Consider the following 12,922-nt stretch of genomic DNA (forward strand, 5'->3'; position numbering starts at 1 on the left):
GCGACGGCTGCACGTACCTCTTTGTCTCCGAGCTCTGCACCGGTCCTTTCGCTTGCGGTCACTCGGGTCTACACGGAAGGACCTCCGAGCACATTCAGACAGTGAGTCCTGGTCCTGGTTTAGTCCTGGTTTAGTCCTGAGTCCTTGTAGAATTGGTGTCTGACATCGTAAATCACGTTATATTTCTCCACTTCGAGGATTAACTTTTCGTCGTCCATTATTAACCTTTCCTTGGATGAAGAGCGCGTTGTTTACGTCGTTGTCTTGACTTTGGTTGAGTTATTTTGAAAGGGCATTGGAAGTTTATTTTGACACCGCGTGTTTATTTCCTGTCTTTCCCCTGCTAAAAATCTTGGAGACTTTTAGGAGATACAAAGAGAGAACAGGGGAAGCGGTAATTGAACATATCAAATTAGGATTAACCAAAATGAATTAAGATGACAGATTTGGGAGGGTCAACATGATTTAATTACATAATTAATGACATAATTTAAAAGTGTTTAAAATTTGTTATTTCATCATGTATTGGGCTGAAACTGAATATGTACTTCTCTATTTGTTCTTAGATCATACTGCACCATAACATAGCACAAATGTGATCAGCATGATAAACCTAGCGGAACATGGCAAGCACTTTGATTCACAACACTTGGGATGGTAAGGCACCAGCAGAGCTACAGCTGCCCTGGGTCTGACAGTGATGAGACAGTTTCAGCCAACTGCCGAGATGACACGAGCAGACATGAGACGACTGCACTGATGAGACGAGCAGACGTGAGACGACTGCACTGATGAGACGAACAGACATGAGACGAGCAGAGATGAGACGAGCAGACATGAGACGACTGCACTGATGAGACGAACAGACATGAGACGAGCAGAGATGAGACGAGCAGACATGAGACGACTGCACTGATGAGACGAGCAGACGTGAGACGACTGCACTGATGAGACGAGCAGACGTGAGACGACTGCAGTGATGAAACGAACAGACATAAGACGAGCAGAGATGAGACGAGCAGACATGAGACGACTGCACTGATGAGATGAGCAGACATGAGACGGGCAGAGGTGAGATAAGCAGAGATGAGATGAGCAGAGATGAGATGAGTGGTGATGAGAAGAACAGTGTGTGCGCTGCCCCATTGAGGGCACACAGGAGGAGACATAGCCCATCACAGACAATGTCACATAGAGGACGTACTCTTGTTTTGCATTTATTCCACTCCTGCCCTTGGCTGTGGGTCATGTGACTCATTTATTCTTCCACAGAATATCAACAAAACAGAAGTACAGAGGGTACAGCAGATAGCAGGGCATACTCAGGATACACTCATCACTAGGTCACAGTAATTATACTAATTATACTAATGTATCCTTCAATACATGAAAGATGGAAATCTATATTTTGTTGCTCAGTATTGATTGCCTGTACATTTGGATTATTTATCTTTATTTTTGTTTTAAGGAAACAAATGCTGGTTCTAGCCTCTGTACAGCATCGGCTGATATCGGCGATCAGCAGATCTTTAAAGTCATAGTATCGGAATCAGTATTAGAACTGAAAAACTGGATCAGTACATCCCTAAATTTTGATGTAATACAAAAAGATCTGATCTGTGGTGGTTTGGATAAGGCACTTCTGTGGTTAATTATTGCTTCATCTTTCTCTTTATTTGGGCCTTTTAATGTTTCTGTATATAGATATTTGTTCATTGGGATTCTCCTGCTTTGTTGCTTTAGTGTCAGAGGCATAAAATTGTTTCAGTGTTATTGTTTAGCGCAGTATATCTCTGAAGCAATAAGTCATGCTTTAAAATGCATTATCATGACGGGCCTACCCATCACCATACAAGGCTTTGGGAATCTACCCACTACTACTACTCCTACCACTACTACTATTACTGCTACTGCTACTACTACACATAAACAAATATAATGTATTTATGTTGTGGGAGTCATCAATACGTGGCATGTGGAATAGTAATGCCACTGGAGCATGGTTTGTTTAACATGAGTTCTATGATCACGTTGCATTATAAACATTTTAAACAATACTTTGGTTCTAATCCTATGGATTTGCTATGTCCATATTAAATAAATAAACTGTTTAAGAATGTCTATAGGTGGACAGGACCAAAACAGTCCAATCCTATGTGCCCTTCAGTCTGAAATGTAATGTTTAAAGTTCGATTATTTGGTTTCTTTGTTTTGTATGTGTGTAATTAATGTATGTGTATAATTCACGTGTGTGCGTAATTCATGTGTGTGTGTAATTCATGTGTGTGTGTAATTCATGTGTGTGTGTGTAATTCTTTATGTCTTTATGAATGTGACAGTGGGCGTGTCCTCAGGCTGCTCTCTGCTCTGTGTCTGAGCATGAAATCTTATGATGTCATTGGGACGAGCCGCGTGTTCATTTAATTAGTGCGCAGTAACAGGCCGTTGTCATGGAGACCAAGGAGAGCCGGGTGACCATTGTGTCCTCTGAGGATGTCACATGACCACCTCTGTGGTTTAGCTCCTGGACCCTTACATGTAAGGGTCCAGGAGCAGTGAGCACCGTGGTGTGAAGGCATGGGGGTTATCGACCCCAAACATGCACAACAGGTCAAGCCCTTCAGCTAAAAGTGAGGATGACTTGATTAAAGTATACCTTTAACCTTAAATTCCAAAACAACTAACTGAAAAGAAATGCAGTACAAACAGTAATCCTGGGGTAAAACTGTGTGACTCAAAATAGCCAGTCTGGTGTAATTTTGCCCAAAAAGAAAGTGGGTGGTCACCTGTATGCTCCAGTGCTCATGTCCTGGTGCAGAGCCACAGAGAAGCCGAACAGAGAGCTCTCACTCCCGCTCTTCACTACAGACACCAGGGGGTCCAGGTTAAATGCTGCACATGCAAACAGCATGCTCAAGAGCACAAGGGAAGAGGCTGCCATCAACACAATGGGGCTCCCAGACACTCTCAAGTCCAACCTAGTAACAAAATATGAATCATAATATTGATGAAATAAATAAATGGAAATAGCATGGGATAATGAAGAATACAGTTAGATGCACTGTGTCATTATACCAAGAAAATATTGAATAGACATTTCTGTTTGCTCATCCAGCTTTCATACTAGGTTAGGGTTGTCAAAAGTATCCAAAAATCTTAATCTTCAAAAATGTATCTTCCTTGTGGTATTGTAATTGGTATAGAGTACTGAAGTCTTGAGATCATAATTAAACTTCCAATATTATGACCATGCATGCATCTTGTACAGTGCTCTTTCAAACACTCAAACGATACAGGAGTGCATTCATACTATGTTTCACACATGAAAACGTGTCATCAAAACTCCCACTTTCTCTGTATCTCATTAGGAAAGTAAAAAAAAAAAGTAGAAGAAATTTGTATTTTTGTACCTTATTCCATACAAATTGTTATCTAGATATTGCTATTTAAATCATTTTGAATTGTTTGCCATTTATGTTTACTCTTTGTCATAGTGTAGTATTACAATACTACGCTGTTTATACTAAAGAATAGACTTAATACTCAATACCACAACAACAGCAATGTGATTTTCAACATTAAATTGTAGTACTTTCTTTTCTATTCCCATGTGGTCTTATATCTATGTAACGTGTGTCCAGGTAGGTTCCATAGTGGTCCGTGGGTGTGTACTGGTCTATGTGCTGTACTTGTTCTGACACAGCCCAAGATCATTCTAAAGCTGGTCAGGAAAGGTTCATTTCTGTCCTGTCAATGGGACTTTTTTTTTTTTTTTTTTTTTTTTTTTTTTAGTATCAATACCTGCTTAAATGAGTATCTAGTTTTAGTATCCATTAGTATCTGATTTTTTATTCTTTTGACAACCCTACTTTGTTATTTTTGTGTAATGTGTGAATTACTGTCATTTCCTGTGTAGATTTATAAATCTTGTCAAAGTCTAAGTTTTGTGCATTATTCATTCTCTCCACATTTGTGGTGGTAAGCTACGTCTGTACACATGCACCCAGCTTAGCTTCAGATAACACATACTTTTAGTTACCATGCTTATTTTCATACATTTATCATGCAATTACACACAAAAGTGCAACTGACAAATACTACACACAAACTACTTCCAAGAGAAATTACTCCAGTTGCTTACACATGCAAATTGTAATAAAACCCTTCTGAACCTACAAAAATCACTATTAATAACAATGACATGCAGCAATTCCGTAACAACAAGCCTGTGCTGGGGGAGTAGAGTACGCTAGACAGTTTCATGAAAAGTATTCGTGCAAAGATACTAGTATTAAAGTGAAGTACCTGAGCACCTGTAGCAGCTCAAAGGGGAATCCACATGTTATTGGTTTTTGGCTGTGTGTCTCTCCTCTCGTGTCTCTCTCGTTGTGTCTCCAGACGTCTCCAGGCTGTATGTGTCTCTGTCTCTCCTCTAGTGTCTCTCCTTGTTTCTCCAGACGTCTCCAGGCAGTATGTGTCTCTGTCTCTCTTCTTGTGTCTCCAGACGTCTCCAGGCTGTGTGTGTGTGTCTTTGTCTCTTCTCTTAAGTTTCTCCTTCTGTCTCCAGACGTCTCCAGGCTGTATGTGTCTCTGTCTCTTCTCTTGTGTCTCTCTTTGTGTCTCCAGATATCTCCAGGCTGTGTGTCTCTTCTCTTGTGTCTCTCCTTCTGTCTCCAGACGTCTCCAAGCTGTATGTGTCTCTTGAGCAGAAGACACACCCCTTGACACACAAACACACGCCCACACTATTTGGAGAGAATGCCCTCTGCGTTGGATGATTTATGCCATGTACACAGAGGGGACTGACAATGACTCAATGGTCGAAATAAATACATAGAAAACTAGAAAAGCACTCAGAGAGCGCAGACCTCCGCCAAGGACTACCCCCATTTTTTATATAAATTGCGATCAAATCAGTCTTCTGGATCAGATCCGGATCAGCCTTTGGAATATGAAAGAGGATCCCATTGTCCATCCCTGAGTCAAATTTCATGGGGTTTGGTCAATAATTAACTGAGATATTGAGAAACAAAGTTTTGGCCCCATTTACCACAATGTTAACTAAAATTTCAAAGTGATCCAGAATCCAGGATTTCTTCCGGATCACCCCCAAAATGAAATCAGTTCTTCCTTTTCACATTTCCAACAAATCCTGAAAATTTCATCAAAATCGGTCCATAACTTTTTGAGTTATGTTGCTAACAGACAAACAAACAAACAAACAAACAGACAAACGCCGGCAAAAACATAACCTCCTTGGCGGAGGTAACTAAATAAGAACATTAATCCATTTTCAAAGATACATTCAGGTGAAGACATTCAGATGAAACTATGAGTCTGTGGCATGGGGCAGGCTACTTATTCCTAACCTTGAACCTGTCTCCCACTCATAAAAGGGAGACAATACATATATATTAACCAACAAAAGTTGCCAATAAAGTCATTTAAAAGTGAAGTTTTAGTCCTAATTCTTTTATTGAATGCCATTTGCTTTGGGTCATTTTACCTCTGTTTTTTCCTCTTCTAATAAAGCAATTAGAATGTTACACACCACACATAACACCTTTGTATGAGGTAACATTGTAAGGTTGTTTTTTGGGGGGGTGGGGGGTGTCCTCAGATTTTGCACAAAACAGGTGTATTTTTCTGTACTCTGGTGGATGCATGCAGCATTTTAACTGAGAATTATCTCCAAAGATAGGTTTTAACCCATTCTTTAGAACTTTTTTGTTTGTTTGTTTATTTGGTTTATTTATTTAATGAGACAGGGACAGTGCACAGTATACATTAATCTTAACAGGAGAGATGCACTGTACCAGGTTGTAGCGCCAGTGCTAATCTGCACCTGTCGTCCCTGGGCAGGTTAATGTTATAGTTCGTAAAATCAGAATGTGTTTCACCAGCTCTGTTGGGAATATGTTCCACTGATGAAGAACATGCTGTAGTTTGTACATGTGATCAGTTCTGTCGGTGACATGTTCCGCTGATGGAGAACGTGCTGTAGTTTGTACATGTGATCAGTTCTGTCGGTGACATGTTCCACTGATGGAGAACATGCTGTAGTTTGTCCTGAGTTTGTGGCTCCTGCACTCATCACACACAGTGGATTGAGTGACTTGGGAGGTTGTTTCAGAGCTGTTTTAGCAGAAGAGCAGCAGTATCATGAATGATCTTAAAGAGCAGACAAACATTTGCAGACATTATCAGGTTTTCAAAACTTAAAATGCTGTGTTTCACAAGAATATGACAGCGGTGGACTTTTCTTGTCATGGGTCTTGAGAGGCTTCTATATAATGATTCTAGAGGCCTCAGAGCTGATTTACAAGCCTGTGACCAACTTGCTATGCAGTAAAGAACAGTGTGGCATTATCATTATATTTAGATAGACACGTGAGGCTTCAGTAGTCAGGGAGTTTCTGATGTATCTGTATTTGGCCATGTTAAATTTTATAGTGTTTGCTAACTTTTTGATGTGCTTTTCAAAACATACATTTGGTTCTAGTCCCTACTGGTTCCCACTAGTAGGGACATGTGATTTCACGATTCAAATACATTACAGAATACGTCCCCTTTCTCAGTAATAAAATGTAACTGACTGAGAATAGTACAAATAGCTAACCCATTATTATTATGTTCAAAGGTTAAAACAGTGGAAAAATTAAATAATGAAACATTTAAAAAAAATAACATAACTAAACTAGGATGGAGAGGTTACTAGCACATCACTTCCTTTCAGGCATCCATACAACGCCTGCCCCTGACTACAACAGTGCATTGAATGTAATGAGTTCATAAGTTCAGTTTATCTGGTGCTTTCACTGTGCGGCCCCGCCTGGTACGATACAGTTCATCTGGTTCAGCTTGTGGGTGCTGTGGGACCATAGAGGGTGAAGATGGGGGCTCTGGGGAGACATCTGCACACTGCTGCTCCTCAGCTGCTGGTGTCTCTGGTGGTTTTGGTGTAATGCCAGTAGCTCCAGTGATGCCCTCTAGCATTCGCTCCATGATATGATGAAATATCTCAGGTGCACATTTAATGCCAAACGATAACCTCAGCCACCGGACTAGGGGTAGCTGAATGTCGTCAGGAATGATGAAGCCTCATCCAATTCATTCTGTAGGAACCCTGACTTTGCATCCAGTACTGAAAACACTTTTGCATTTGGCATTGTTGACACAACTTCTGCTGTTGTGCGCATGGGGCAGTGCTCTCGTTTCATAGCATTGTTCAAGTCTCTTGGATCTATGCAGATTCTGATTTTGTCTTTGTGACTAAGGCCATTAAACTAATCCATTCAGTTGATCAACTTTGGCAATGTAGCCATCTTGCACCATCTCATTTAGCTTTTCCACGATCTTTGCTCTGAGTGCAACTGGTTGTCTGTGCGCAGGATGTACCATGGGTTTTCTGTTTGGATCAATCTTTATTGTGTATTTAAATGATAGCGTCCCCAGAGTGTGTGCCAGCTCTGGGAAGTTCTCAAGACCAGCAGGTGTGCCTGCAGTTGTGGCAGTGTTTTTAACTGTGCCCACTTTGTTTGCAGTTCTATTGTCTTGTAAAGAGTCAAGTCTCATGATCAGGCCTATTGTACCACTCAGTACATTCTCTTGTGCAATGTCCACTATTTCAAACTCTGCTTTAGTTTTGTGCTCTTTGTGCTTTAACAGTAGATCAACTGCTGCAACAGGCTTTATTTTGTGGTTTTAGTAGGTTCTGAGCAGTCTTTTGGAGGCTTTCAGCTCACCTGTGTGCTCTAGAGACTGGTAACAGTTCAGAGTCACACTTTGCACCTGTATCTATCCTAATCTGCACTTTCCACGACAAAACGTCAGTGCTGACCAACCACTTACTATCTGCCAGTGTTGCTACTGGCACTGCATCTATAGTCAGGTTGATGTCCAGTATTTCCTCTTCACTAATGTCATTTGATAAATCCACATTCATTGCACTCACTGCAGCAAACTGAAGCTCAGTGGTTTGGTTTATGACAGCAGGAGCAAATGGAGCCTTTTGCTGGGCATTTACCTTGATTCCACTTGTACTTGGGGTCTTTTCAGCATTTTGGACAGTTTTTGGTTTTATTCTGCTCGTTTGGTCTTGGTTGTGTGGGTTTTTGCTTAATGTGACTTTTTTTGTTCAGTGTGTTAAACTTTGGTTTGCTTGGCGGAGACCTGTGCATCCTCCTCTCTCACAATTCGCATTTGGTTTTGTGACATTTCAAATTGTTGGGGCATTTCAGTGGCTTTGGCCAGTGTAAGCTCCTCACCTTTGTCAAGCAGCCTCTCTTGGACGCGTTTTTCTCTCACACCCACTATTATGGCGTCTATCAACATGTCATCCGAGTCAGCATAATAACAGTCCAGTAATAGTAGCCTTAAATCTTTCACAAAGTGATCAAAAGTTTCCATTGCATCTTGTTTCCTCGATCCGGCAAACTTGTCAAGGACTTTAATGGGATCATCCTTTTCACCGTCAGCCCATTCAAGCATTTTGTAGATTTCTCTCCCTTGTTTGCCAATCCACGTACCGATCCAGCCCACCTTCTGCTTGGACTCCAGCGCAGACAGGACAGGTCCTGCGAACATGGAGCTAACGTGGCTCTGAAATCTTTGGAACTCTTGATACAAATCTGCCGCGTCCCAGTCAGTCTTCGGGTGATCAAACTGCATTGTCATGGCTACGCAGTTTACTTACTGTACTCAACAGGTTTCTGACATCATGTAACGTTCTTATATTGTTTATACATTTAGCAGAGACATGAACAAGGCAGGAGCGTCTTTAGACTGTGTTTATTACCACTGCGTAATGCCCTCTACAGGGACCAATAGGGACATATGAAATGTGATTTTGCTCTTTCAAATACATTACAGAATACATTACGCCAGGGGTGTCCAAACTTTTTTCATCAAGGGCCACATCTCTAAACACAGACAAAGCAGAGGGCCGACCAAGGGCCGTAGACTGATGCTCAATATAGTGAATAATTGAAATATGTGCATGTTTAACACATTAGAATGAACCATCAGACTTTCTTCATGCTAAGATCATTAAAGCCACACACTAAATATTTAATACTTAGTTTTATCAAGGTAGATTTTCAAAAAACTTACAGGAAAAAGTTCATTTTTAATTGATGCAAGGTAATTTGGGCCAATTCACCTGGAAGCCTATGGGCCAAGAAAAAATTGTCTGGGGGCCGCATTTGGCCCACGGGCCATAGTTTGGACATGTCTGCATTACACAGTAGCTTGTCCCCTGCATTGAGTACTGGCTTGAGTACTGTTTTTTTTTTTCAAGATTGTTGGAAAAATATTCTCATTTATGGACTGATTTATGACTTAATAATAATAATAATACAGTACACTTGTATAGAGCTTTTCAAGATACTCAAAGATGCTTTACGTGAGGAGACAAACAAATAGTGGAGCTGTTAAGGACCAAATAGTTCGCTTTTATGGTACAAGCATGAAATTTTGCCACATTAGTAACACCCCCAGGACTAATATTTCTAGATATGGAACCAAGTCTAATTTAACACCAGAGCTGAGAACTGTGCATGTCACAAAATGGACTGTATGAAAATGAGGCTGGCATAAAAAAACAAACAAACTGCACAATCCCTTTTTTACAGTTTAATTTGCTTAATTATCCATGTTGTTGTTTTACTCACAAAAGAGCTGACTGATCCATTGAATATACAGGATAAAGAAAGATTAGGAGGGAGAGAGAAATGAAGATAGAAAATCAAACCTACACAAAACTATTTTCATGAAGTTTTACTTTTGCCTTGAAGCGGGACTAAACACTTAAACTCTGCCCACAAACACATTGCAAATCGAGACGATAAACTGAGTGGTACCTGGAGGACTAAAGGAGAGAGGGGCGGGCCTAGGGGGTATAAGGAACAGTGTGATTGGTCTAACAGGCATCCACAGTACAAACTCCACTCCTCTCCTACAGCCAGGGATTTGTAAACAGAAACACCAGGCTGTAATCAGGGCAGTTCTACGTGATGTCACATAGTACTTGATACCACAGAGGCCACTGGAGTTCACACACTGTCATTTTTACACATTGTTGCTCAGATTCTATTGCTAATTTACCTAGTTTGCTCTAAAATGACCAAAACAGCACTAGAAACAGTAAATGATGCTATTAAAGATGCACTGTGTGACTTTTTGATTCAGGGTTTGTCACCTGCTTGTTTCTATGGAGATGTCACTGCTCTGCCTGAAATGTTCCACAGTATGACATTAAACAGATCTACCTTATATTTATTCAATTACAGGTGGTTTTATATCTCAAAAATACCTACAAAAACAGGCATTCTGACTGTGAACGAGGTCGCCTCTCCACAGATCTGACCTGTAACTTAGCCTTGTTTAGTCTCCATGAAGATAGAAATGTTTAATGCCAAACTGTGAAACAATCCAAAGCAATAACATCTCCATGGAGACCAGAAAAGTTACTTGATGCACCAAAAAATACCATTAGTTTAGTAGTTTTGTTGTTGTTGTTGTTTTTTAATGTTTACTTTCACTTTAAAAACAGCACTGAAAGTAGCTAGTATCTTGATATGATAATTTAACATTATTTTCCAAAAAAGAAGGTTTAAGCAGTAACTGAGCTCCCAGCCTCATTTCCATGTCAGCCATTTTATGACATGTGCGGTACTCGGCTCCAGGGTCGACTTGGGCTTGGTTCCATATCCAGAAATGTTGGTCCTAGGGATGTTAATAATCTGGCAAAGTTTCATGCTTGTACCATAAAAGTGAACAATTGGGCACCTTTTTGGTCCTTAACAGCTCCACTAAAAGGTAAACAAGAGAAAAAGACAGTTAATTAATTTTTTGGGGGGGCCACTTTAAACATGGTTTGTGGGTCTCTGATGTACTAACATGCATTAGTACTGGGGTTAAAGTCTCTTTGAATTCTTTTAGAAAGGCAGTGTCAATAAAAAAAATTCTCTAGTTTTGGTATTATTTAAGTTGTGTTGGTGCCATTTTCTATGTTGCAATTTAGGCTCAGACTCAGTTCAGATTCAGATTAATATTATAATTTATTTTATATATAATAATTGGATGTTATTGCATATTTAGGATTACATTACATTTACAGTACTATATTTGATCATTTGTATTTAATGTCATTTTAATTTAGTTAGAATTAGTTCAGATTAATTAGTTTAGAATTTCCTGATGTATAGCCAATAGGAGCTGGCGCTTTGAGCTCGCGCATGGATGTAAGGGAAAACTGTTACTCTGTTTTCTCTTGTGTGAGAACTTCAGTAAAAGACGGGACGAACACACAGTTTTCTACCGTCGTTAAAACCTAAACACGTGTAGACTCGTTCTTTCCGTCTGAAAGTAGTTCATTTCATGAATAGGAAAAGGAGAACTCACAGAACACAAGAAGGGAAATTTAGCCACTACCAGTTGGATATTACTTTTGAGATTTTTACTTCATCTGTTACATAACAAAAAACAAAACAAAAAACCAAAACAAGGATTAATCTCTATAGTAATCTTGAGTGCAATTTGTTTCTGAAAAAGCATCTGCCAAGTTTAGTACAGAATTAAAAAATAAATAAAAATCATTAAAATGTATAGCCAAATCTGTATTTTCATTTTGTATTATTCAGTTTATTTTAAGTTGTAATTGTTCAGAGTTAGTTTTCTCCTTCTCAGTCATTTCTGCATACTCCTCCATAGTTGTTTACAACCTGAGCGGGTGTGTGCGAAGAAGCGCGCACGCACGCGCTCAAGCGATGCACCGCGCGTGTTCTGCGATGCCACAAGCCCCTCTACGCACCACTCTGCAGCGCTCAAACAGGAGCGAGAACGGAGCTACTCCATGCGCGAAAAACACCATGTCCTGTTTTGTGTTCCCTCGCTTTTGGAGCTGGGAATCATATTGCACCTAAGGGATACAGCTGCCCTCTTTGCGAAGCTGAACACGCAGATGCAAAAGTCAAGAGTCTATTTTTAGTCTATAGTGTCTAGTGTAGTAGATTTGATTTTAGTTCTATAACCTGCCCCCGCTGTAGACTTCCGATCATCATCTATGAACGGTACAGCGCTCCTCTCATGTTGTTGCGCTCTTCTGTTGTGCGTGATCTGGGTGGGTGCTTTTTATTGGGGCAGGATTTAGAAAGGGTCTAGTGACGTCCCTGACGCAGCCTATTTAGCCTATTGAATGTGGCGCTAGTCGTGGTTTCTTGTCCATGTTGCACTCATAAAATAAAATAAATAGACAATAACAAAAAATAAATACAAATACACATGCAATTCATGTTTCATTGTTTTCTGCATAACTGTTAAGATCAAATTACAGAATGAGTGTATTGTTGACATGTAACGAGTAACAAAGATGGGTGACATGAAACGTTGCTTTTTATTTGTTAGTTGCTACTTTTGTATTCCATGTTTTGTCTGTCTCAGGAACTGCATATGGAAAATAGCTCTGAGTTACAGTCTCGTACAAAGCAATGTTTCTTTGATTAATGCTCCAGTACATGGTCCTTGACAAATAAACTAAAAAAAACTACTAAAACTATGAAACTAATATTGGTTATGTTACTGCAAAAATGAATAGTGTGGTTATACAAGAAGTCACAATGTTTATGCAGGTATTCTTTCTTGATTGACACATAAATTAGTCCTATACTCTATGTAACATTTGACCCATCCTTATTGCTGCTGGAGCAACCTGTCAGGAGCAGTAGACGATGGCAGTGCAGGCACCCATCTCCAGATCTGAAGCTGTACATGGTCAGGATGATTACAGCTGGAGCAGACAGGATTTGTGAGGCCGATGGAGGAAACTGACCCAGGGAATCTGCAAACCCCACACAGGCTCGCCCAGAAAACCTTTTCAAAAGTTTCTATCCTGAGTGGCCACACATATTTGTTCAGACAAAAG

General features: G+C 40.1%; 1 protein-coding gene across 1 annotated transcript in view; it reads right to left on the reverse strand.

The window, feature by feature from the left end:
• LOC110161223 (integrin alpha-3-like) overlaps positions 1-7,005 on the reverse strand; it is a 57,838-nt gene extending 50,833 nt beyond the window's left edge. Inside the window, exons 1-2 of the mRNA XM_055152361.1 lie at positions 6,845-7,005; positions 2,787-2,978 (exon numbers count right to left, since the gene is read on the reverse strand). Of these exons, the coding sequence (XP_055008336.1) occupies positions 2,787-2,978; positions 6,845-7,005 (353 nt within the window). The remainder of the gene's footprint in view (positions 1-2,786; positions 2,979-6,844) is intronic.
• Positions 7,006-12,922: the final 5,917 nt, after the last annotated feature.

Source organism: Boleophthalmus pectinirostris, unplaced genomic scaffold, assembly GCF_026225935.1.
Source record: "Boleophthalmus pectinirostris isolate CB_2022bp ecotype Guang Dong unplaced genomic scaffold, ASM2622593v1 HiC_scaffold_17, whole genome shotgun sequence".
In the NCBI taxonomy this organism is placed as follows: Eukaryota; Metazoa; Chordata; class Actinopteri; order Gobiiformes; family Gobiidae; genus Boleophthalmus; species Boleophthalmus pectinirostris.